At 48.2% G+C, this 26,821-nt stretch overlaps 1 protein-coding gene across 4 annotated transcripts; it reads left to right on the top strand.

Annotated features, from left to right (window-relative positions):
• Positions 1–6,330: 6,330 nt before the first annotated feature.
• On the top strand, positions 6,331–26,620 carry TARS2 (threonyl-tRNA synthetase 2, mitochondrial). 4 transcript variants are annotated; one of them, NM_001280341.1, is given in 18 exon segments: positions 6,468–6,540; positions 6,882–7,078; positions 7,988–8,111; positions 9,623–9,747; positions 10,415–10,532; positions 10,619–10,683; positions 11,429–11,507; positions 15,525–15,671; positions 15,853–15,951; positions 16,573–16,790; positions 17,541–17,703; positions 17,936–18,073; positions 18,255–18,332; positions 23,373–23,473; positions 23,669–23,770; positions 23,943–24,015; positions 24,628–24,742; positions 25,937–26,620. In NM_001280341.1, coding segments are annotated over 18 exon segments (2,157 nt in total). In that variant the 5' UTR covers positions 6,468–6,474; the 3' UTR covers positions 26,086–26,620.
• The last annotated feature ends 201 nt before the right edge of the window (positions 26,621–26,821 follow it).

Here is a 26,821-nt window from a genome sequence, read left to right as displayed (position 1 = left end):
AGTGCTGGGATTACAGGCATGAGCCACCATGCCCAGCCCTTTTATTTTATTTTTAGAGACGGGGGCCTCACTCTGTTGTACATGCTGGAGTGCAGTGTCATAATCATAGCTCACTGTAACCCAACTCCTGGGCTGAAGCAACTCTCACCTCAGCCTCCTGAGTAGCTGGGACTACAGGCATGCACCACCATGCCCAGCTAATTTTTTTTATTTTTGTAGAGATGGGATCTCACTATGTTATCCAGGCTGGTCTTGAATTCCTGGGTTCAAACGGTCCTCTGCCTTGGCTTCCCAAAGTGCTGGGATTATAGGTGTGGGGCACCATGCCCAGCCTATGATGGCATTTTAAAGCAAAGTTAAAGATTGGCCCCATCCCAGATCTTCCACTTACATTACTAGGGAATTATTTTTTAAAAAATAAACCTAACTTCCCTACCACTTGTGCCTTTAGCCACTACTTTGGCTACTTCTTTGGGCCCCAAAGGTTTTTGTTAGCAATGACATAATCCTTTCTTTTCTTTTTCTTTTTTTTTTTTTTTTTTTGAGACAGAGTCTTGTTCTGTCTCCCAGGTTGGAGTGCAGTGGCATGATCTTAACTCCTTGCAACCTCCACCTCCCAGGTTCAAGCGATTCTCCTGCCTCAGCCTCCCGAATAGCTGGGACTACAGGCGTGCACCACCATGCCCAACTAATTTTTTGTGTTTTTAGTAGAGATGGGTTTCACCATGTTGGCCAGGCTGGTCTTGAACTCCTGACCTCAAGTGATCTGCTCACCTCACCCTCCCAAAGTGCTGGGATTACAGGTATGAGCCACCACACCCGGCCTCATAATCCTTTCTTTATATATTTTACCTTATTCCTTTTTTTTTTAACCTCTAATATCTTTTTTTTTTTTTCCTTTGAGACGGATTCTTGTTTGGTTGCCCAGGCTGGAGTGCAGTGACACGATCTCGGCTCACTGCAATCTCTGCCTCCAGGGTTCAAGTGATTCTCCCACCTCAGCCTCCCAAGTAGCTAGGACCACAGGCATGCGCCACCACGCCAGGCTTTTTTTTTTTTTTTTTTTTTTTTTTTTTTTGAGACAGAGTCTCGCTCTGTCACCCAGGCTGGAGTGCGGTGGCGCAATCTCGGCTCACTGCAAGCTCCGCCTCCCGGGTTCACGCCATTCTCCTGCCTCAGCCTCCCAAGTAGCTGGGATTACAGGCATGTGCCACCACACCTGGCTAATTGTGTATTTTTGGTAGAGACGAGGTTTCTCCATGTTGGTCAGGCTAGTCTCCAACTCCCGACCTCATGTGATCTGCCCGCCTCAGCCTTCCAAAGTGCTGGGATTACAGGCGTGAGCCACCGCACCCGGCTAATTTTTGTATTTTTAGTAAAGACGGGCTTTCACTATGTTGGCCACGCTGATCTCGAACTCCTGACCTCAGATCCACCTGCCTCAGCCTCCCAAATGCTGAGATTACAAGCGTGAGCCACTGCATCCAGCCTTCTCTTTTTTTTTTTTTTTTTTTTTTTTTTTTTTTTTTTTTTTTTGAGACGGAGTCTTGCTCTGTTGCCCAGGCTGGAGTGCAGTGGTGCGATCTCGGCTCACTGCAAGCTCCGCCTCCCGGGTTCATGCCATTCTCCTGCCTCAGCTCCCGAGTAGGTGGGACTACAGGTGCATGCTGCCACGCCCAGCTAATTTTTTGTATTTTTAGTAGAGACGGGGTTTCACCATGTTAGCCAGGGTGGTCTCGATCTCCTGACCTCGTGATCCGCCCGCCTCGGCCTCCCAAAGTGCTGGGATTACAGGCATGAGCCACTGTGCCCGGCCTCTGCCTTCTCTCTTTTTTTTTTTTTTTTTTTTTTTTTTTGAGACAGGGTATCATTCTGTTGCCCAGGTTGCAGTACAGTGGTGCAATCACGCTTCACTGCACTGGATCTCCTGGGCTCAAGCAATCTTCCCACCTTAGCCTCCCAAGGCACATACCACCATGCCCAGCTAATTTTTTATTTTTTGTAGAGATGGGGGTCTCACTATGTTGTCCAGGCTGTTGTCGAACTCCTGGACTCAAGCAATCCGCCTGCCTCAGCCTCCAGTGTTGGGATTACAGGCGTGAGCCACCACACCCAGCCAAATATATTTTCTACATCTTTAGTGCTTCTAATAAGTAAGATAGATTTGGAGGTATGTGCTGATCCTGAGGACAAGTGGAAAATATTTACATGTAGTTTAAAGTTACATGTAGTTTAAAGCTATAAAAACAATACCTTCTGAACTAGGACTCTAGTCACCTTGGAATTTCTATTCCAAAAGTGGAGTTAAGCTGAGAATTTCCTAAAATTTTACTAAGGGCCTAGGACACCCTTCACTGTGGATTCCCTTTTTCCTGCACTTCTGTGGAAATCTAGCTTTATTTTCTGCACACTTTTTTCCTTAACCTTAATCTGGTAGAGAAAAGTCGGAAGACGCCTCTTTTCTTGGCTTTCTATTGGACCCACCTCTTTTACCCTATATCAAAGGCCTATTTGGCCACAAGTATCAGAATCTTATAACCTGACATATTATGACCAATCTGGTCCCTGAGAGGCAGTATGGCATAGCATAAACAACAAGGGCTTTGCATTCAGATAGACTGGGGGCTTTACTTCTTTGAGAATCATTTTCCTGTTTTAAAGGGAGTATACTTGACATAGTTGTTTTAGGAATTAGGTGAAATAGTGAAGGCATAGCACTGGGTGTTCAGTAGTAGTCTAGGGTGGAGGGGCAACAGCCCAAGTTTTAAGAATAGATGTTTCAAGCCAGGCATGGTGGCTCACGCCTGTAAACGCAGCACTTTGGGAGGCCAAGGCAGGTGGATCACCTGAGGTCAGGAGTTCAAGACCAGCCTGGCCAACATTGTGAAACCCCATCTCTACTAAAAATACAAAAAATTAGCCAGGTGTGGTGGCGGGCGCCTGTAATCCCAGCTACTCGGGAGGCTGAGGCAGGAGAATCGATTGAATCTGGGAGTCGGAGGTTGCAGTGAGCCAAGATCGTGCCATTGCACTCCAGCCTGAGCAACAAGAGTGAAACTCCATCTCAAAAAACAAAAAACAGGCCGGGCACAGTGGCTCACGCCTGTAATCTCAGCACTTTGGGAGGCCAAGGTGGTCGGATCACAAGGTCAGGAGTTTGAGACCAGCCTGACATGGTGAAACCCTGTCTCTACTAAAAATACAAAAATTAGCCGAGCGTGGTGGCGCGCACCTGTAATCCCAGCTACTCAGGAGGCTGAGGCAGAAGAATCACTTGAACCCGGGAGGCAGAGGTTGCAGTGAGCCAAGATAGCACCACTGCACTCCAGCCTCGGCGACAGAGCAAGACTCTGACTCAAAAAAAATTAGCTGGGTGTGGTGGCATACACCTGTAATCCCAGCTACTGGGGAAGCTGAGGCAGGAGGATCACTTGAACCCAGGAGGCGGAGGTTGCAGTGAGCCAAGATCATGCCACTGCACTCCAGCCGGGCAACAGAGCAAGACTTCACCTCAAAAAAAAAAAAAAAAAAGAAAAGAATAGATTTTTCCTAGGCTGACTAATGGATTAAAATTCCCCAATACTGAGGCATATGCTAGTCACAAGTCCGAAGTTGTAGAAGAACCAGTAACTCATGAATTGGCCTTAGCTTGCTCTTGCGCTTGCTTACTTGCTTGCTTGCTTCTTACAGAGGGCGGATGGAATAACTCAACATTCCTTCCTTCCTCCACTGCAACACAAGTTACATAGGTGATGATGTGGTAGTTGATTGATCGGCATCCCCTCAGCACCCAGCTCACTGCATTGCACACAGTAAGCAGTTAGTAAATGAGAGCATCAAATCAATACAGTGATTGGTACATACTTGATTCAATAATTATTGGGCACCTACCATTTTGTTGCCTGCAATACACCTTTCCCCTTTTGGTGCAGAGGCATGAGAAGAATTCTGCCTGTTGCCACCCTTTCTGAATGCCATTTAAAAATTCTTAACTACCTTCTCCAAACCACACACACACAAGTTATCTTCCTCTCCCGCACTCTTGTCTCTTTCTCTTTGTATTTCAGGGTGTCTACCAGAAGATGGACCCAAGATCCATGGAGGCTCTTGTGACTCAGATCAACTGCCCTGCCCGGGAAACCTGGTCTCTCTGGAAACCTTGATTAAACTGCTTTTTCTGACACCTCTTCCTCTACAACCCTTGATTCTATCACCATTGAAACTTCAGAACCAACTCTAACCATCCCCACCTCCAGGTGAGGGGACTAATGAGAATTACTGACAGCCTGATGGCTACCCCCAAGTCAGTTTCCCTTCATACTTTACTACAAATCTGACCATGTTCCCATATTTACTGAGTAAATTTGATGAAATTTACCTAGTCCTGTGTCCTAGATGTATCAGGGAGAGGGAAGAGAAAGGATAAAGGAAGTTGAGAGCTGGGATAGGAGTTAGAGGCAAAGGGCTTATGTAGGGAGCAGAGAGCTAAAATTCTAGTCAGGCACCTCTTTCTGAGGTGATGGGGGAGTATACTGGGAGCAAACTCTTCTAGAGAAAGCATGGTGTGGTAAAAGAGAACCAAGCTTGGATTCAGAAATCACCATCAGCACTTGCTGTTTGACCTTAAATTCCTCATCTGTAAGATTAAAAGGTCTCAGCCGGGCATGGTGGCTCACGCCTGTAATCCCAGCACTTTGGGAGGCTGAGGCAGGCGGATCACCTGATGCTGGGAGTTCGAGACCAGCCTGACCAACATGGAGAAACCCTGTCTCTACTAAAAATACAAAATTAGCTGGGCCTGGGGTGGCACATGCCTGTAATCCCAGCTACTCGGGAGGCTGAGGCAGGAGAAGCGCTTGAACCTGGGGAGGCGGAGGTTGCGGTAAGCCGAGATCGCGCCACTGCACTCCAGCCTGGGCAACAAGAGTGAAACTCCATCTCAAAAAAAAAAAAAAAAAGATTAAAAGGTCTATAAAGTCCCTATTAAGCACCATGAGTATAAAGGGACTCAAACTGACCTCTGCAGATTCTTGATTCCAGCTTTTTTGTTTTTGTTTTGTTTTGAGATGAAGTCTCGCTCTTGTCCCCCAGGCTGGAGTGCATGGCGTGATCTCGGCTCACTGCAACCTCCACCTCCCGGGTTCAAGCGATTCTCCTGTCTCAGCCTCCCAAGTAGCTGGGATTATAGGCGCCCACCACCACGCCCAGCTAATTTTTGTATTTTTAGTAGAGATGGGGTTTCACCATGTTGGCCAGGCTGGTCTAGAACTCCTGACCTCAGGTGATCCACCCGCCTCGGCCTCCCAAGTAGCTGGGATTACAGGTGCCCACCACCACGCCCAGCTAATTTTTGTATTTTTAGTAGAGACGGGGTTTCACCATGTTGGCCAGGCTGGTCTAGAACTCCTGACCTCAGGTGATCCACCTGCCTCGGCCTCCCAAAGTGCTGGGATTACAGCGTGAGCCACTGCGCGCGGCCATCTTTGCTCCAGCTTTAAAGTGGTTACTCCAGAGGCTGAGGTGGTCAGTTGAGCCCAGGAGGTCGAGACTGCAGTGAGCCATGATTGTACCCCTGCACTCCAGCCTGGGCAACGGTGAGACCTTGTCTCAAAATTAAAAAATAAAACTGTTACACTCATTTATCATAATAGCTTCTTGTTGCTTTTGCCCATTACCAAAAAACCATGGGCCACACTAGACGATTTACATAAAATTTAACTCAACAATTGGGAGTAACACTATTCTCATTTTATAGTTGAGAAAATTGAGGCTTAGAGAAATTAAATAGGTCAGGCAAGGTGGCTCATGCCTGTAATTCCAGAACTCTGGGAGGCCGGAGCGCGGTGGCAGTTTGGTGGGGGGGAGGGGAGGGATTGCTTGAGGCCAGGAGTTCGAGACTACCCTGGCCAACATAGTGAGACCCGCGCCCCCCCCCCTCCCGCCCCCGGTCTCTATTAAATAAATATGAGAAGTTAAATAATTTTCCCAAAATTACATAGTTAATGGCAGATCCAGAATTTACACTAGGTCTGTCTGGTTCCCCAGTCTATGCTCTTAAGTTTTGCTACTTGCTGTAAGGACCACGTAAAATAAAATGTATAGTTAAAGGGAAATTACTACCATTTCCTGTCTGGTTTTCTCCCACTCTCGCCCTCAAAAGTTCACCTGCCCTTGTCCTCAAAGCCACAGGACGCCTAATTGCTATTTTTGGGTTTCAGCTGAAACGCCACGGGTCTGGGGGATAGCGAGGGTGTGTTACATTTTCGGTCTTCCGGTCAGCCGGAACCACTCACACCGCTGCTGGTGCTGTGTAGGGTGTACCTCTTCGGAGTTCCTGGAGGTGGTGCCAGACTAGAGTGGCAGCTGTAGTAACCAATAGACACGGACTTTGTTGGACCAGAAGCCAATGAAGAATTACGTGGAGGAGAAGCGGCGATAATCTGTTTGAGGATGTAGGCACTGGAGTGAAGGAACATGGCCCTGTATCAGAGGTGGCGGTGTCTCCGGCTCCAAGGTTTACAGGCTTGCAGGCTACACACGGTGCGTGAGACACCCCCAAAGCTCCGATCCGCATCAGACTTAGCCCAGCCGAAGCCCCCAAATTTTTATGTTAACCCAGCCTCACGCCACTCCTCCTCTCCCTGGTCCTCCGAGTCCCCAGAAAAGGATTCGTATCTAAACTCGTTATCTAATTCTCGAGTTAGCGGTCTGGGGGTCTCTGAGCTCGAAGGACCCCCAGCCTAGGGTCTTGTATCACCCAATCCCCTTAAAAAGTAGGAATTCGGACGAAGTCCACTTAACCATCCCAAAGTGCCATCATCTGCAATTCTAAGAAAGAATGATGGGACGTGTGTTACCTGCTAATATATCTTTCCCTCCAGGCAGTTGTGTCGACCCCTCCACGCTGGTTGGCAGAGCGGCTTGGCCTTTTTGAGGAGCTATGGGCTGCTCAGGTAAAGAGATTAGCAAGCATGGCACAGAAGGAACCCCGGACTATTAAGATATCACTTCCTGGAGGCCAGAAAATTGATGCTGTGGCATGGAACACAACCCCCTACCAACTAGCCCGGCAGATCAGGTAACAGGTCCATCCTGTAACTACCAGGATTATCCTTCTGCCCCTTTACTTTCTCTTCACTTGAGCAGGGGAAGAAAACTTGGTCTGCTTGTTTCTGTTCCATCCCCATTAAGATAGCCTTTCCTGAAGATTTTGTTTTTGTTTTTTGTTGTTGTTCTTTTATACAGACGGGGTCTCTCCATGTTGCCCAGGCTAGTCTTGAACTCCTGGGCTCAAGCGATCCTTCCATCTCAGCCTCCCGAAGTGCTGGGATTACAGGCATGAGCCACCAAACCCGGCCTGAGATTTGTTTTATCTGTATTAGTTTCTGCATCAGAGTCTCTGTCCTTTCATTGGGGAAAGAAATGAAAGCTTCTGTTGCTCTGGTAACTCATTTCACCTTTGCAAGTTTACAGTTGCTGAGAGATGAGCAACTTTCTCCCCACTGTGGATTGTAACCCTGTCTGTTTTAAATCATTAATTTACTTTTTAATAATTGATACATAATAATTGAACATATGAATGGATATATGTGATATTTTGATATATGCATACAATATGTAATGATCAAATCAGGGTGTTCAGGATATCTGTTACCCCAAACATTTATCATTTCTTTGTGTTGGGACTATTTCAAATCTTCTAGCTATTTTGAAATATACAATAAATTATTATTAACTGTATTCACCCAACTCTGCTATGGAACATTAGAGCATATTCCTTCTGTCTAACTCTATTTTTGTACCCATTAGCCAACCTCTTCATCTCCCCTCCCCCATCCTTTCCAGCCTCTGGTAACTATCACTCTATTCTCTACCACTGTGAGATCAACTTTTTAAACTCTCATATAGGAATCAGAACATGTGATATTTCCCTTTTTGTGCCTTGTAACCCTGTCTTTTTCTTCATCCCCACCTTCCACTGCTGAAGTTCAACACTGGCAGATACTGCAGTGGCTGCTCAAGTGAATGGAGAACCTTATGATCTGGAGCGGCCCTTGGAGACAGATTCTGACCTCAGATTTCTGACATTCGATTCCCCAGAGGGGAAAGCAGTAAGTTTCTTTCTTATCAGGAATACAGTGACTACTAAACCAAGAGATATTGAAGCAGGAAATTCTAACATTTTATTCTTTTGCCGCAGTTTCTCCATTTGCAGTTGGGAGGGAGACCTACCACAGACTGTCTTGACTATTTCTGGTTAGGAAACTTATGGTGAAAGTTTTTAACTTAGCTTCAATCTATTAAGCAAACATTTGTGCTAGTGAAAGGGAGAGAGATGATATGTTGAAAAACGAAAGGATAAATATGTAAATTCAGCCCCCTCAACTCTTGAGCACGTACATTATAAGTCATCTGTAGTGTATATTCAATTCTAACATGGCTTATACAGCTGAGCAAACAACCTGGTCACCTCCCCACCTTGTCTTCTTCATGTCAGCTCAGGTAGCACAGACCTTGCCTATTAGGATCCAGAAAAATAGAGTTCTCCTGCCATCTATGTGTAAATAGTGACCAAATCCAAGAGGAATATATCGCACTAGATTCGTTGGGACAGAAAAAAATAGGACTAAAAGACCAAACAGAGACCTAAGTAACCACTGTGTTAAGAAGATAGCTTATTCTGGCCAGGCACAGTAGCTCACGCCTGTAATCCCAGCACTTTGGGAGGCCGAGGCAGGTGGATCATCTGAGGTCAAGAGTTCAAGACCAGCCTGGCCAACATAGTAGAAACCCCGTCTCTACTAAAAATACAAAAATTAGCTGGGCGTGGTGGTGAGCACTTGTCATCCCAGCTAATTGAGAGGCTGAGGCAGAAGAATTGCTTGAACCCTGGAGGCGGAGGTTGCAGTGAGCTGAGATCGCGTCATTGCACTCTAGCCTGGGCGACAGAGCGAGACTCCGTCTCAAAAAAAAAGAAAAAGAAAAATTATTCTGAAGCCCTAAAAGCTTACAGGAGCAGCAGAAGATTGACTGGCCTCCAGCTTCTATGCTTTGGAACTGGGAAGCACCAAGGATTGAGGGGTGGGGCTGGAGCTTCTATGCACTGAAAGAAGAAAAAATACTGGCCTTCTTTCTTTTCTATTCAGTCTTTTTTTTTTGAGATGGAGTCTCACTCTGTCACCCAGGCTGGAGTGCAGTGGCGCGATCTTGGTTCACTGCAACTTCCACCTCCCGGGTTCAAGTGATTCTCCTGCCTCAGCCTCCTGAGTAGCTGGGATTACAGACACACGCCACCATGCCTGGCTAGTTTTGTATGTTTTAGCAGAGACAGGGTTTCACCATGTTGGCCAGACTGGTCTCGAACTCCTGACCTCAGATGATCCGCCTGCCTTGACCTCCTGAAGTGTTTGGGTTACAGGCATGAGCTGCTGTGCCCAGCCTTTTTTTTAAAGCTTGTTACTTTTTAGTGGTCACCCCCAAAATCTAGGATCCCCATTTTGTGGTAGTTATTCCTAGAAGAACCATACCGGCTTTCCTACCAGCTTTTGTGAGGAAGAGCTCAGAGATCTAGGGGTTAAGGGAGAAGTTTATGAACTTGTGAACCCCTTTTTTGTGAACCCAGGTGTTCTGGCACTCCAGCACCCATGTCCTGGGGGCAGCAGCTGAACAATTCCTAGGTGCTGTTCTCTGCAGAGGTCCAAGTACAGAATATGGCTTTTACCATGATTTCTTCCTGGGAAAGGAGAGGTGAGTAATGAAAGGAAGGAGGAGAATGATTCTGGGATGGTTTCTGAGGCTCTTTTCAGGGGCCTTGGGCATGCTCCATTTGGATGAGGAAGCTGGAGGAGAAGGGTTTCTCTAGGTCTCAACTATGACATTAGTATCTCCTTCTGTGCTAGTCCATGTCCCTCTTCTAACTTTGCTTGAAATTTACCTTCTTGGCTGGTGCACGTGTAGTCCCAGCTACTTGGGAGGCTGAGGTGGAAGGATCACTTGAGCTTGGGAGGTTGAGGCTGTGGTGAGCCATGATCTTAACCACTGCAGCCAACTTGTGTGACACAGCAAGACACTCTCTCAAAAAAAAACAAAAAGAAAAAGAAGAAACAACTTACTTTGTTACTTGTTAGCTTTCATAAATTCAAGTTTTACTTAATCGCCCTCATTACTATTGTTCTAACTTTGTCTATCCAGATTTCCTGCATTCAACTTTTAACTTCATGCATAGAGCTTTTTCTCCAGCTGTAATATCTGTTACCTGATTTCCTATTTATATTTTCTCTGAGTTTGTCTGTCTTTGCCTATAACTCTAGATTTCTCTTGAAGGACAGGACCTTACCCGCTAGCCAACAGGTTTGTCACCCAGGTGATTGATGCACCTCATAGGATGCAACCCAACCAATTCTCCTCTTTCCAGGACAATCCGGGGCTCAGAGCTGCCTGTTTTGGAGCGGATTTGCCAGGAACTTACAGCTGCTGCTCGACCCTTCCGGAGGCTAGAGGCTTCACGGGATCAGCTTCGCCAGTTGTTCAAGGTGGGGTGGAGGGAAGAGGTGGCTCTTCCAGGACATCTTTGTGGGAATAAACACTTTTCTTCAATCTCCCTTCTACCTTTTTCCAGGATAACCCCTTTAAGCTTCACTTGATTGAGGAGAAAGTGACAGGTCCAACAGCAACAGTATATGGGTAAGAGTTGTCAAGAGTAAGGCAAACAGAGAGGTGGGGAAGCATTGAAGAAGGCCAGAAATGCGATAAGGGAAAAAAGATAGAAGGTAATTTGTGTTGCTCCAGAAAAAGAAATGGGAATGGGAATTGATTTTTTTTTTTTCTTTTTTTGAGACGGAGTCTTGGTCTGTCTCCCAGGCTGGAGTGCGGTAGCACGATCTCGGCTCACTGCAACCTCCGCCTCCTGGGTTCAAGTGATTCTCCTGCCTTAGCCTCCAGAGTGGCTGGGATTACAGGCATGTGCCACCATGCCTGGCTAGTTTTTTTTTTTTTTTTTTTTGAGATGACGTCTTGTTCTGTCACCCAGGCTGGAATGCAGTGGCGCGATCTCGGCTCACTGCATCTCTGCCTCCCGGGTTCAAACAATTCTTCTGCCTCAGCCTCCCGAGTAGCTGGAACTACAGGCGTGCACCACCATGCCTGGCTAATTTTTATATTTTTAGTAGAGACGGGGTTTCACCATATTGTCCAGGCTGGTCTCGAACTCCTGACCACGTGATCCACCCACCTTGGCCTCCCAAAGTTCTGGGATTATAGACATGAGCCACCGCGCCCTGCCGGGGAATTGATTTTTATCTGCCATTGCCCTCTCTCAGTAGGACAGTTCCTTTCTCTTCACCTCTTCTGTCAGCTAAAGACCATGAGAGGGAGAAAGCTAGAAGCTGAAGATTCTGAAAATCACTAACTGGCCTCTTCTTTCTCCTAGGTGTGGCACATTGGTTGACCTTTGCCAGGGCCCCCACCTTCGGCATACTGGACAGATTGGAGGACTGAAGCTGCTATCGGTCAGTTGTGGGACAGAGTTAGGTTAAGATTCCTATTTTGAGCCGGGCATGGTGGCTCACGCCTGTAATCCCAGCACTTTGGGAGGCTGAGGCAGATGGATCATAAAGTCAGGAGTTTGAGACCAGCCTGGCCAATATGGTGAAACCCCGTCTCTACTAAAAATACAAAAATTGGCTGGGTGTGGTGGCGCACACCTGTAGTCCTAGCTGCTCGGGAGGCTGAGACAGGAGAGTTGCCTGAACCTGGGAGGCGGAGGTTGTAGTGAGCCGAGATTGCACTACTGCACTCCAGCCTGGGCAACAGAGCGAGAGTCCATCTCAAAAAAAAAAAAAAAAAAAAAATTCCTATTTTCACTGGGATGAGCAGGAGAATCGGAAGGTGATACTTTCTGTCGGCACCCCCTTTTTTTTTTTTGAGACCAAGTTTCTCGGTCGCCCTGGCTGGAGTGCAGTGGCGCGATCTTGGCTCACTGCAAGCTTTGCCTCCTGGATTCAAGCAATTCTCCTGCTTCAGCCTCCCGAGTAGCTGGGATAATAGGTGTGCACCACCATGCCCAGCTACTTTTTGTATTTTTAGTAGAGACAGGGTTTCACCATGTTGGCCAGGGTGATCTCAAGTGATCTTCCCTTCTCAGCCTCCCAAAGTGCTGGGATTACAGGCATGAGCCACTGAGCCTGGCCCTGTAAGCCCTTTCTTTACTCTCATAAGCTGAGCGGGGAATACAGGAGAAAGAAACTTTGTCCCCACATTCTAAAAACCCCAGTTTGATGGCACACACTGGACAGCCTGCTAGGGCCCAGAAGCCAATTCAGATGCTGTAATATGATGTCAGTATTAAGGGGGGTGGAGGGGTGGAGCAGGAGGGTGTGAGCAAGCTGGATGGGTTATACAGGGAAGGGTTGTAGAGAGAGGGGGCGTGGTCCAGGAGGAAGATGAACACCATTTGACAGGCACAGGGAGAATACCTTTAGTGAAGGGCATGCTTTTTATGAAAATACCGTTCTGCATGGTGGCTCACGCCTATAATCCCAGCACTTTGGGAAGCCGAGGTGGGTGGACCACCTGAGGTTGGGAGCTCGAGACCGGCCTGACCAACATGGAGAAACCCTGTCTCTACTAAAAATACAAAATTAACTGGGCGTGGTGGCACATGCCTGTAATCCCAGCTACTTGTGAGGCTGAGGCAGGAGAATCACTTGAACCTGGGAGGTGGAGGTTGTGGTGATCCAAGATCGTGCCATTGCACTCTAGCCTGGGCAACAAGAGCAAAACTCCGTCTCAAAAAAAAAGAAAGAAAAGAAAATACTGTTCTGGACAAGATGAGTTACTAGATGGAATGGGATGAGTTACAAGGGAGCAAGGGGAAATGCAGATGTGTAGAGCAAAAAGCTCTGAACTTAGACTGGGCATGGTGGCTTATGCCTATAATCCCAGCACTTTGGGAGGCCAAGGTGGGTGGATCACTTGAGATCAGCCTGGCCAACATGGCAAAACCCCGTGGCGCGGTGGCCTTGGGTAAATCTTATTTTCCCCATCTATAAAATGAGGCTATTCCTTTTTGTCCTACCAGTAAATTCACCTCATAAAGATAATGAAAACCAGGCCAGGCATGGTGGCTCACACCTGTAATCCCAGCACTTTGGGGAGGGTGAGGCAGGCGGATCACTTGAGGTCAGGAGTTCGAGACCAGCCTGGCCAACATGGTGAAACCCTGTCTCTACTAAAAATACACAAATTAGCTGGGTGTGCTGGCCTACACCTGTAATCCCAGCTATGAAGAAGGCTGAGGCAGGACAGTCACTTGAACTCTGCCAGGAGGCAGAGGTTGCAGTGAGCTGAGATTGTGCCACTGCATTCCAGCCTGGGCCACGGAGCGAGACAATATCTCAAAAAAAAAAAAAAAAAAAAAAAGATAATGAAAACCAACTAATGCAGGAAAAAGGAAAAGTTAAAAAGTGCTGTAAAATATAGACTGTCGGCCAGGTGCAGTGGTTCACACGTGTAATCCCAACACTTTGGGAGGCCAAGTTGGGCGGATCACTTGAGCTCAGGAGTTCAAGACCAGCCTGGCCAACATGGTGAAACCTTGTCACTACTAAAAATAAAAAATTAGCTGGGCGTGGTGGCATGCACCTGTAGTCCCAGCTACTCAGGAGGCTGAGGCAGGAGAATTGCTTGAACTGGGAGGCAGAGGTTGCAGTGAGCCAAGATTGCACCACTGCACTCCAGCCTGGGCAACAGAGTGAGACTCTGTTTCAAAAAATATACATATAGGGGCTGGGCGTGGTGGCTCACGCCTGTAATCCTAACACTTTGGGAGGCTGAGGCAAGTGAATCACGAGGTCCAGAGATCAAGACCATCCTGGCTAACACAGTGAAACCCCGTCTCTACTAAAAATACAAAAAATTAGTCGGGTGTGGCCGGGCACGGTGGCTCACGCCTGTAATCCCATCACTTTGGGAGGCTGAGGCAGGCGGATCATGAGGTCAGGAGATCGAGACCATCCTGGCTGACACGGTGAAACCCTGTCTACTAAAAATACAAAAAATTAGCTGGGCGAGGTGGCGGGCGCTTGTAGTCCCAGCTACCTGGGAGGCTGAGGCAGGAGAATGGCGTGAACCCTGGGGGGTGGAGCCTGCAGTGAGCCAAGATCACGCCACTGCACTCCAGCCCGGGCGACAGCAAGACTCCGTCTCAAAAAAAGAAAAAAAAAAAAAAAGAAAAAAAAATTAGTCGAGTGTGGTGGTGGTGGCCTGTAGTCCCAGCTACTTGGGAGGCTGAGGCAGGAGAATGGCGTGAACCTGGGAGGCGGAGCTTGCAGTGAGCCGAGATCGCGCCACTGCACTCCAGCCTGGGTGACAGATGTATATATACACACACACACACGTATAAACTGTTTCTCATTAGTACTGTTTAACAGTTTTATTTTATTTCATTTTTATTTTTTTGAGACAGAGTCTTGCTCTGTTGCCCAGGCTGGAGTGCAGTGGCCCGATCTCGGCTCACTGCAACCTCTGCCTGCCAGGTTCAAGCAATTCTTCTGCCTCAGCCTCCTGAGTAGCTGGGTTACAGGCACGTGCCACCACACCTGGCTAATTTTTGTATTTTTAGTACAGACAAGGTTTCACCATGTTGGTCAGGCTGGTCTTGAACTCTTGACCTTGTGATCCACCCACCTCAGCCCCCCAAAGTGCTGGGATTACAGGTGTGAGCCACTGCGCCCGGCCTCTCATTAGTACTTGTTTGTTTGTTTGTTTGTTTGTTATTTTTTGAGATGGAGTCTTGCTCTGTCGCCCAGGCTGGAGTGCAGTGGTGCGATCGCGACTCACTGCTAGCTCCACCTTCCGGGTTCATGCCATTGTCCTGCCTCAGCCTCCCGAGTAGCTGCGACTACAGGCACCCACCACCACACCCAGCTAATCTTTTGTATTTTTAGTAGAGACGGGGTTTCACCATGTTAGCCAGGATGGTCTCGATCTCCTGACCTCGTGATCCGCCCGCCTCGGCCTCCCAAAGTGCTGGGATTACAGGCGTGAGCCACCGCGCCCGGCTCATTAGTACTGTTAAAGGAGAGAGCAGGCAGAGGCTTTTGGATTTCATGTGGCCAGGAATGGGATATGGTATAGAAGACTGACTTTTCTAGCAGCTGTATAGGATATTGATAAATGGAGGAATAGACTGACATTTGACCAGAGCTTATGGTTATTCCTCTAAGCAGTCATTGATTAGAATGGGAAGGAACTAAGTAAAGGGGTAATGAGAATGGGGAGAAAAAGAGAAGGCAAGGTAAGGTTAGGCCTGACCAGGTTGTATGTAGGAATTAAGAGTCAGGCAATTTCAACACTTTAATCTAGAAGAAGGGTGTCTAGAGGATGGAGGTGTTCATCCTACTGGTGGGATTGTTGTCAAGAGGCATACCTGTGACACTTAACACTGAGAGTATCATATGAGTCTTGAAAAAGGTTGGGGGCCTTCAGTCCTCATCTTTCCTTTGATCCCCTATGTCCTCACACAGAACTCATCATCCTTATGGAGGTCTTCAGGGGCCCCAGAGACACTGCAGAGAGTGTCAGGGATTTCCTTCCCCACAACAGAATTGCTGAGGGCCTGGGAAGCATGGAGGGAGGAAGCAGAATTGCGGGACCACCGGCGCATTGGGAAGGTACAGGGATTGGGAAGATAGGGAGGGATGGTGATAAGGGTTGGAGAGAGATGACAGAACCTGATTATGAAATTGGGAGCAGATTCAGTCACACAGACTGAGCAGCTCCGTCAGTTGTTCTGAGTTCCAAAGCCACCTCCTTGCCCTTGAAGTGACCCAATATTGCTATTCCTGACCCCAGGAACAGGAGCTCTTCTTCTTCCATGAACTGAGCCCTGGGAGCTGCTTCTTCCTGCCACGAGGGACAAGGGTGTATAATGCACTAGTGGCGTTTATCAGGGTAAGGGGACCCAGGTCTAGAGGAAAGAAGACCAGGGAGGGGCTGAGGGACTAGAAGAAGCTAAGGTGTTTGTGTTAAAAGATGGGGGTTGGGGCCGGGCACAGTGGCTCACATCTATAATCCTAGCACTTTCGGAGGCTGAGCCGTGCAGATCATCTGAGGTCAGGAGTTCGAGACCAGCCTGGCCAACATGGCAAAACCCTGTCTCTACTAAAACAAATACAAAAAATTAGCCAGTGTGGTGGCTGCGCCTGTAGTCCCAGCTACTGGGGAGGCTGAGGCAGGAGAATCCCTTGAACCCAGGAAGGGGAGGTTGCAGTGAACTGAGATTGAGCCACTGCACTCCAGCCTGTGTGATACAGTGAGACTCCGTCTTGAAGAGAAAAAAAAAGGCGGGGGGGCTGGTTTGGAATCATAAACATAAATATTGAAAGTGCTGGTGACCTTTAATACTACAATTTTGTGGTCTGCAGTTGGGGAGCATAGAGATGGGACCTGGTATTTAATAGGTTGTGGTTGCAATCAGCATGGCCTGAGGGCCCAGGAAGATCACACAGCTGACACCCTACCTGCTTTCCTTCCAATTACTCTGACCTTCCATGTCTGTACCCTCCTCTCCAGGCTGAGTATGCCCATCGTGGTTTCTCCGAGGTGAAAACTCCCACACTGTTTTCTACGAAGCTCTGGGAACAGTCAGGGCACTGGGAGCATTATCAGGAAGACATGTTTGCCGTGCAGCCCCCAGGCTCTGACAGGCCTCCCAGCTCCCAGAGTGACGATTCTACCAGGCATATCACAGATACACTCGCCCTCAAGCCTATGAACTGCCCTGCACACTGGTAAGCTGGGAGCTAGGGTTACAATCAGGTTGCTAAATATTAAATAATAGAAAGCACCTTGGGGCCGGGCACGGTGGCTCATGCCTGTAATCCCAACACTTTGGGAGGCCGAGGCGGGTGGATCACCTGAGGTCGGGAGTTTGAGACCAGCCTGACCAACATGGAGAAACCCTGTCTCTACTAAAAATACAAAAAATTAGCCGGGCACGGTGGCGGGCGCCTGTAGTCCCAGCTACTCGGGAGGCTGAGGCAGGCGAATGGCGTGAACCCAGGAGGTGGAGCTTGCAGTGAGCCGAGATCGCGCCACTGCACTCCAGCCTGGGTGACACAGCGAGACTCCATCTCAAAAAAAAAAAAAGAAAGCACCTTGGAAAGAGTATTGGGACACCGATTTGAGCCTACAGTCTTCCCCCTAGCTAACCATGTAAATTTGGGAAACTCATTTTACCTCTTTAGGTCTCAGTCTCCTTAAAGTTGCTATCTAAGGCTTCTCCTTCAGCTCAGTGACCATCACAGAACAGGGAAATGGTAAACGATGTCTGTTATTGTGTTACTGAGAAATCCACTTTTGAACCTCAGGGCTCAGACTGTGATGAGTGGGATTGATAGGACTCAGTGGGAGGATGTGCTGAGGCTGGAGAGGGTTATAGCAGATGGTGCAGAGAAAGTAGGCAAGCAGATTGGGTGGAGGAGCAGTCTTCGGGGGCTAGTCCTCCCTATGGCCCTGACCCCTCTGCACCCCAACCTCAGCCTGATGTTCGCCCACCGGCCCAGATCCTGGCGGGAACTGCCCCTGCGACTAGCTGACTTTGGGGCTCTACACCGGGCCGAAGCCTCTGGTGGTCTGGGGGGACTGACCCGACTGCGGTGCTTCCAGCAGGATGACGCTCACATCTTCTGTACAACAGATCAGGTGGCCTTTCCCTGGCTCCACCAAAGCTTTTCTAAACCACCTTTCTTTCTCCCTATGAACCTGCAAACCCCTGATCTTTATTTGCCCCCTGTATGTACTATAATTCAGCTACATTCTACCCCTAGCTTGCTTCTGCTTCCTCTCTGTTTTTGCCCTTTGTTTTCCTCAAACTGCCAGCATCCCTGATCTCTAGCGGGCTCACAGCTCACTGACCCTTATTTCCTGCCCCTAGCTGGAAGCAGAGATCCAAAGCTGTCTCGATTTCCTCCGTTCCGTCTATGCCGTTCTTGGCTTCTCCTTCCGCCTGGCACTGTCCACCCGGCCATCTGGCTTCCTGGGGGACCCTTGCCTTTGGGACCAGGCCGAACAGGTGAGTAGGAGGTAGAGAAATAGAGGCAGATAAACCACTCTCTGGTGGGAAGGAGTGGAGAGTACAGTAATCAAGGTTCTCAGAGGCATCTGGTGAGTGGGTCATTTGTTGGGGACTGACCGGATGTGTTGCTTTTGAAGTCTAAGATGATGTATTCCACTCTTGTCTCATTCCTTCAAAGGTCCTTAAACAGGCCCTGAAGGAATTTGGAGAACCCTGGGACCTCAACTCTGGAGATGGTGCCTTCTATGGACCTAAGGTAAGCTTGGGACCCTGGTTAGTGTTGTATTTATTTATTTTTTGCTTTGTTTTAGTAAATATTTAATAGATACAAAGAATTTTTTTTTTTTGAGACAGTCTCACTCTGTCACCCAGGCTAGAATGCAGTGGCGTGATCTCAGCTCACTGCAACCTCCAGCTCCCTGGTTCAAGCAATTCCCCTGCCTCAGCCTCCCGAGTAGCTGGGATTACAGGTGTACACCACCACACCCGGCTAATTTTTTTGTATTTTTAATAGAGATGGGGTTTCGCCATGTTGGCCAGACTGGTCTCGAACTCCTGACCTCAGGCAATCCACCCCCCTCGGCCTCCCAAAGTGCTGGGATTACAGGCGTGAGCCACCGCGCCCGGCCACAAAGAAATATTTTTAAACTTACGTAGGATATAAAGAAAAACAATATACTTTCTGCCCTCTTGGCATCTACAATCTAGTGAGGGCTGCTGAAGGTAAATAGGCCATATCAGTGCTGCGAGATCTGTGCTGTGTAGGTACCAAGAGAGCACGTTAGCTGGGGTTAGCATTACTCGGGGAGGTTACAAAAGGTGTCCTGCAGGAATCACTTCCCAATCTGAAAGGTGAGTGTTGGCCAAGTAAAGGTGTGTTTCAGGAGGGAACAGTGTAGGCAGAGGCTGGGGATAAGGATGAAAACACATGGCAGACCAATCTGGGCAACACAGGGAGACCCTGTGTCTACCAAAAAAAAAAAAAAAAAATTAGCTGGGTGCAGTAGCTTGTGCCTGTGGTCCCAGCTACCCAGCAGGCTGAGATGGGAGGATCACCTGATCCCAGGAGGTAGAGGCTGCAGTGAGCCGAGATTGCGCCCCACTGCACTCCAGCCTGGGTGATAGAGTGAGACCCTTTCTCAAAAAAAAAAGAAGTCAAGGGGAAAAAAGGACTGAAAAGTGTCCACTGGATTTAGTAAAAAGGCTGCTGGATTTCAAAGGACCATTTTCAGTAAAGTAGGGCCTGAGGGTGGAGTTAGAAGATGAATAAATGAGGCCTGTGTGGTGGCTCACGCCTGTAATCCCAGCACTTTGGGAGGCCGACGTGGGTGGATCACTTGAGGTCAGGAGTTCAAGACCAGCCTGGCCAACGTGGCGAAACCCCATCTCTACTAAAAATATAAAAATTGGCCGGGTGAGGTGTTAGGACACACCTGTAGTCCCAGCTACTCAGTAGCCTGAGGCAGGAGAATCGCTGAACCTGGGAAGTTGCAGTGAGCCAAGATCACACCACTGCACCCTAGCCTGGGCAACAGAGCAAGACTCCATCCCAAAAAGTAAAAATAAAACAGGCCGGGGGCGTGGCTCACGCCTATAATCCCAGCACTTTGGGAGGCTGAGGCAGGTGGATCACCTGAGATCAGGGGTTTGAGACCCTGTCTCTACTAAAAATACAAAAATTAGCCCAGCGTGGTGACAGGCACCTGTAAACCCAGGAGGCAGAGGTTGCAGTGAGCCGAGGTCGCACCACTGCACTCCAGCCTGGGCGACAGTGAGGCTCCATCTCAAAAAAATAATAATAAAATGAAAAATAAAATAAATGCTATAATGAGAGGAAGTCTATTTGGAGGGAGAAGTTGTTGTAAAGGGAAGTTCCTGGAGAGGTTTAAGGTAGGATTGAGAAGCCTTCATAGAAAGGATCACCATTGCCATTGTATCCAGGGTGGAAGGAAAGGCTGAAGGTAGATGCAAGGAAGTTTGTAGGCATGGTAACAGGAAGTTGAGGCTCTTCCCATCCCATGGTATCAATTATCTGAATTCTTCATGAGGCAGGATCATTTGCTGAAATGAGAGTGGAGAAGAGGAGAGTTGTCAGTGAGGGGGCTGAAGATATGAAGAAAAGGCTGTGTGCAGTGGCCCCCTCTTGTAATCCCAGCACTTAGGGAGGCTGAGCTGAGAGGATCACTTGAATCCAGGAGTTTGATACCAGCCTGGGCAACATAGTAAGAGGGCATCATAATAAGACCTCGTCTCTACAAAAAAAATTTTTTTTTTTTTTTTTTTTCTGAGACTATGTCTCGCTCTGCTGCCCAGGCTGGAGTGCAGTGGCTCGATCTCGGCTCACTGCAAGCTCCACCTCCTGGATTCACGCCATTCTCCTGCCTCAGCCTCCCGAGTAGCTGGGACTATAGGCAGGCACCCATCACCATGCCTGGCTAATTTTTTTCTTTTTTTTTTTTTTTAGTAGATATGGGGTTTCACCGTGTTAGCCAGGATGGTCTTGATCTGCTGACCTCATGATCTGCCCGCCTCGGCCTACCAAAGTGCTGGGATTACAGGCATGAGCCACTGCGCCCGGCCGTCTCTACAAAAAATTTAAAACAAATTTTAAAATTAGCTGGATGTGATGGTGGGCACCTGTAGTCCCAGCTACTCAGGAGGCTGAGGTGGGAGGATCACTTGAGCCCAGGATTTTGAGGCTGCATGAGCTATGATCAAGGCACCGCACTCCAGCTTGGGTAACAGAACAAAACCCTGTCTCAATAAAATAAATAAATAAAAAGATAGAGAAAGGAAATTACTCAAAAACTGTTATATAGCTAAAATCTTTTTTTTTGTTTGTTTTGTTTTATTTATTTATTTTTATATATTTTTTTGAGACCGAATTTTGCTCTGTCGCCCAGGTTGGAGTGCAGTGGCGCAATCTCGGCTCACTGCAACCCCTGCCTGCCAGGTTCAAGCGATTCTCCTGCCCCAGCCTCCCGAGTAGCTGGGATTACAGGCATGTACCACCACGCCCGGCTAATTTTTGTATTTTTAGTAGAGATGGGATTTCACCATGTTGGCCAGGCTGGTCTTGAACTCCCAACCTCAGGTGATCTGCTCGCCTTGGCTTCCCAAAGTGGTGGGATTATTACAGGCATGAGCCATCTTGCCCAGCGTTTTTTTCGTTTTTGTTTTTTTCCCCGAGACAGACTCTTGCTCCGTTGCCAGACTGAAGTGCAGTGGCAGATCTTGGCTCACTGCAACCTCCACCTCCCAGGTTCAAGCGATTCTCTTGCCTCAGCCTCCCGAGTATCTGGGACAGGTGTGCACCACCACGCCCAGCTAATTTTTTTTTTTTTTTTGAGGCGGAGTTTTACTCTGTCGCCAGGCTGGAGTGGAGTGGCACAATCTCGGCTCACCACAACCTCCACCTCCTGGGTTCAAGCGATTCTCCTGCCTCAGCCTCCCCAGTAGCTGGGATTACAGGCACCCGCTACCACACCAGCTAATTTTTGTATTCCCTTTTTTAGTAGATGGCATTTCACCGTGTTGGCCAGGCTGGTCTCGAACTCCTGACCTCAGGTGGTCCACCTACCTCGGCCTCCCAAAGTGCTGGGATTACAGGAGTGGGCCATGTGCCTTGCCTGGCTAAAATCTTTTGAGTACTCAAAGTTGCTGTTGACTGTGTTGGGGTCTTTTATTCAGGTAACATGTGTATTCTCATTTTTATGTCCCAAGTGTTTATTCCAGCATATGGTATTTATTTACCTGCTTCACTAAGTAGTTAGTAAATTAAAATATTAACAGTAATGAAAGTGTGTCTTCTGATTTATTTCAGCAATAACAGTAGGCAAATAAAATATCTTTATTACTAAGAAAAGAATTGAGAGAGGTTAAACAATGTGCTTAAGGTTACAGAGATAACAGTCATAAAGTGTGTATTATGTTGAATCAGTCTAATAAGTTGCTGGCTCAGATACTGCTATAAAAAGAGAGAGCAAAAAGCTGGAAAATCCCTGAGGAGAACAGAGCATAGAGCTTATTAGGGCAATCCAAAGGATTGCTGGCAGCAGACAGGGACCACCTGAATCTCGAAATACTGACTTCCATGGTGGCATCAATCTCTGCATTTGCATCTGTGTGGTTTGTGACATATTGGGCAGCACTGAGCAGTTCTCTTGCAGGGCCAAAGATGTAGGAGGCTAAGGTGCAGAAGAACAATGAATGGTACAAAGGGAACTAGGGAAAATGGTACAGCTTCATGGGATAAGAAACAAAGGTGGGAGGGGCCTGAGGATGGGAGAGAAAAAGAGGAGTTAAAGAACCGGTGGGTTGAAGTGCCATTAATAGGAATAATTGTCATGGCCGGGTGTGGTGGCTCACACCCATAATCCCAGCACTTTGGGAGGCCGAAGTGGGCAGATCACTTGAGATCAGGAGTTTGAGACCAGCCTGGCCAACATGGTGAAACCCCATCCCTACTGAAAAAAAAAAAATACACATATATGTGTATATATATATGTGTGTGTGTGTGTGTGTGTATATATGTGTGTGTATATATATGTGTGTATATATGTGTGTATATGTGTATATATGTGTGTGTGTATATGTGTATATATGTATGTGTACATATGTGTATATATGTATATATGTGTGTATATATATGTGTATGTATATGTGTGTGTATATATACACACACACACATATACACACACATACATATATATATATGTTAGCTGGGCATGGTGGCATGTACCTGTAGTCCCAGCTACTCAGGAGGCTGAGGCAGGAGAGTCGCTTGAACCCGGGAGGCGGAGGCTGCAGTGAGCTGAAATCGTGCCACTGTATTCCTGTCAGGGTGACAGAGTGAGACTCTGTCTCAAAAAAAAAAAAAAAAGGAATAATTGTCAGAGCTGGCTGACCAAGAGACAGTAATCAGAGTAGGGTGTCTGATGGACAGTTTCAGAGGTACAGCCATTGGGGGAGATGACAGGATAAAGGGTGTAGCCATAGATGGGTGGTGGTGAAGATCTCTGAGATGAGGAGCTCAAGGAATTGAGAGGCCAGGGTGTGGACATCAGGTAATATTATAACACCATTATTAGATGGAGAGAGCTGCTGAGAACTACTGCCAGAGTGAGTTGAGTAGAGTGAAGTGGAGGGGTAGCGTATGATAGAGCTAGGTGACATGATGAAGGTAGTAGCCCGGGATGAGGGTAGGTTAAAGGGTGGGATGGCACAGGTAATGGAGGATAGTGGTTCTGGATAGTGCTTCTGGCTTATCTCGTGCCTTCCCATCTGTTTCCTGTAGATTGACGTGCACCTCCACGATGCCCTGGGCCGGCCACATCAGTGTGGGACAATTCAGCTTGACTTCCAACTGCCCCTGAGATTTGACCTCCAGTATAAGGGGTATAAAACCTTGCCCTATCCTCTTTTCCCTTGACAGTGCATGGAATAAGTCCTTCTGCCTTTGGCCCTAAAAACTAAACCCTCCACACCCTCTCCTGCCAGAGCTGAATATTTCTTAAAAACTGGAAGGTGATCTTGGGTACACAATTCGTGATACTTCCACCATTCCATCCACCCCCCCTTTTTCCTTTCAAGGCAGGCGGGTGCCCTGGAGCGTCCAGTCCTCATTCACCGAGCAGTGCTCGGTTCTGTGGAAAGACTGTTGGGAGTGCTGGCAGAAAGCTGCGGGGGGAAATGGTGAGACCTCTGACCTGGATTTCTGTTCTGGCCCCAAACCGGATAGTTATGCTCCAGATCCTGTCCCCCTTCATATGCCAGCCTCTTTCCTTCTCAAGTCTGCTCCATACAAGCACACTTCTGGCCAGAGCCAGAGTGACTAATTTGCCATCATCTGTTCTTTCCCTACCAGGCCACTGTGGCTGTCCCCGTTCCAGGTGGTGGTCATCCCTGTGGGGAGTGAGCAAGAGGAATACGCCAAAGAGGTAAGGAGTTGAGGTAAGGGAGGGGGCAGAAGCAGGTCCAGTAGAGAGTCTGGTGCCCTGCAGTGGGCAGGAGGAGGCCGCAGGGGTGGTAGAGGAAGGAGCACAGCCCTCGCAGCCACAAGACTGGGCTCGAGTGGCTGCTGTCCTAGATGCTGGAAATCCTGTATCTAAAAAATGTGACTAATGCCTACCTTGTAGAGATGTATGAAAATTAAACAAATTAACAAATGTTGAAAGCCACCAAAAGAGCACTTGGCACAAAACTGGGATTGAGTACACAGTTTTATTTTTCCTTTCTAGAGAGAATTGAGGATATGGATGGTACCAGAGTCAAACAGCTGGTTGGGTAGAGCAGTGGCTAGAAGGCAAAGTCCACGGAATAACTGGGGGGTCATCTCCAGTAGGAGGCAGAAAGGTTGTGGGGTTGGGGATGAATGGGGAGGAGGCCTCAATGTGGAGATGAAATGAGGAGAGGTTGCTGGTGAGAAGTGGAGAGCCCCGAGGCAGGGAAAGGAGGAACAGATGGGGGCATTGAGGGAAAAGAGCATCAGACTGTTCTAGCTCCTTAACTTTCCAGTAAATTAACTTCCTGTCACCAAACCTCTGTTGCAGGCACAGCAGAGCCTGCGGGCTGCCGGACTGGTCAGTGACCTGGATGCAGACTCTGGACTGACCCTCAGCCGGAGAATCCGCCGGGCCCAGCTTGCCCACTACAATTTTCAGTTTGGTAAGCTGAACCTCAGAGCCAATGTTCTCCCACCTGCCGTCTGCATTCTTGCTGTTAAGTTTACCAAGTCTGGTAATGCACATTTGGGTTAATTGGGGCTCATTACCTGAGCAGGTAGGAGCCAGGATTCAGGACACCTGACTCATTTGGGCCCTGTGTTCCTTCACATTGCCCTGCCCTCCCCATAACCACTTCTGACACTCAAAATAGTTTTCCTCTTTTTAACTCCACTCTAGCTGTTGGTGTCTGTTAGGTTAATTAACCAAGGGAGCATCAGAGAGAAAGGGACGGGAGGGTTAATACAGCGTTAATTGCCCTTGTTTATTTTAGACCTAGATGGAATCAGCCCTAAGGGATGAGGAGAAAGGCCTTAGGGAGAAAATTCTGGCACTGCCATGCTCCCTTTTTCATTTTCCAGGGTTCAGGGCTCTATCTCAAAGGCGAGGAGCAGAAACTCCTCAGCCAGATTACCTGATTCTTGAGTTTTGCACACCCCACTCTCCCCACAAGCACCCAGAGCAAGCTGTGCTGCAATCCCAGGGACTTGTACATGGCCCCTTTCCCTCCCTTACCGCCCAGTCAGCCCCTGCATACATCCTCCTCAGCAGAGGCCCCTCACTCTGTGAATCCAGCCCTAACAGACACCAAGAGCCAGAGTGGGACTGATGAGAGGAAACTGTTCTAAGGGTCAGAGTGGTTGGGGGGAGGCGGGGCAGTGTGAAGGCCACACCACTCCTGCCACCTTCCATTTGCTCTAATACCCCCTTCAGACACACACACACACACAGTTTCTCTCTGTGGGGTTCTCAGTGTTTGTCTTTCTCTGCTTGACTCTAATGTCTCTGACACACACACACACACACACACACACACACACACACACACACTTTCTCTCTGTGGGGTTCTCAGTGTTTGTCTTTCTCTGCTTGACTCTTATGTCTCTGACCCTGGGGCTCTTGACCAGAAGTGATAAGGCCTGCGGGGACTGAAGCACTTCCTTGTCTCCTCAGGATGAGCAGGACTGGTCATTTAGTATTAGCAGACACAGCTGAATACTTCCTTTCTGTGAACCATATCTGGGCTCTGCTCCCACCCTTCCTAAAGATTTAGGTCTCTCAAGTTTCTGCAGAGCAAAAGAAACTGTTCCATGTGGGTGAATTTGCCCTGAGGTTCCCAAACTTCCTCTACCTGCAGTGGTTGGCCAGAAAGAGCAAAGTAAGAGAACAGTGAACATTCGGACTCGAGATAATCGTCGCCTTGGGGAGTGGGACTTGCCTGAGGCTGTGCAGCGACTGGTGGAGCTACAGAACACGAGGGTCCCAAATGCCGAAGAAATTTTCTGAGCCTTTGTACATAGATGAGGCAAAAACCTGCGAGTGCCATCAGCCTCCCTCACATGGGAGACCCCAACCCAGCTGACAGTGTGGAGCCCCCAGAACTTCAGAACTGTGTGGAGGCACATGTCTGCTCTCCTGAAAAGAGACTTGGTTTGGGGACCCCACAAAAGGAGGGAAGCTGTAGCTGTTTGGGTGTGAGGAGAATGAAACTACAAAAAAAAATAAATTGGCCAGGCGCAGTGGCTCATGCCTGTAATCCCAGCACTCTGGGAGGCTGAGGCGGACAGATCATGAGGTCAGGAGATCAAGACCACCCTGGCTAACACGGTGAAACCCTGTCTCTACTAAAAATACAAAAAATTAGCCGGGCATGGTGGCACACGCCTGTAGTCCCAGCTACTCAGGAGGCTGAGGCAGGAGAATCGCTTGAACCCGGGAGGTGGAGGTTGCAGTGAGCTGAGATTGCGCCACTGCACTCCCCTAGGCGACAGAGCGAGACTCTGTCTCTAAATAAATAAATAAATACAAACTGGAAGCTGCTGGTCATATGTCTTCATCTCTGACTCTGGAGAGGTGGGATAAAAGGATGTTCCACTTTGTCTCCCTCTTTTTTGTCCCAGAGAGTTAGGGAAATTGAAAAGGGACAGTCCAGACCTCACACTGGTAGGGGAGATCCCTTGGATAGGTTTCCTGCTCCCCGCTGTAAACTCCTTTGTGCCCTGTTTCCCCAACCCCAGTTCAT

Source organism: Pan troglodytes, chromosome 1 (assembly GCF_028858775.2).
Source record: "Pan troglodytes isolate AG18354 chromosome 1, NHGRI_mPanTro3-v2.0_pri, whole genome shotgun sequence".
Classification (NCBI taxonomy): domain Eukaryota; kingdom Metazoa; phylum Chordata; class Mammalia; order Primates; family Hominidae; genus Pan; species Pan troglodytes.
This window is presented reverse-complemented; position numbering and strand designations above follow the sequence as displayed.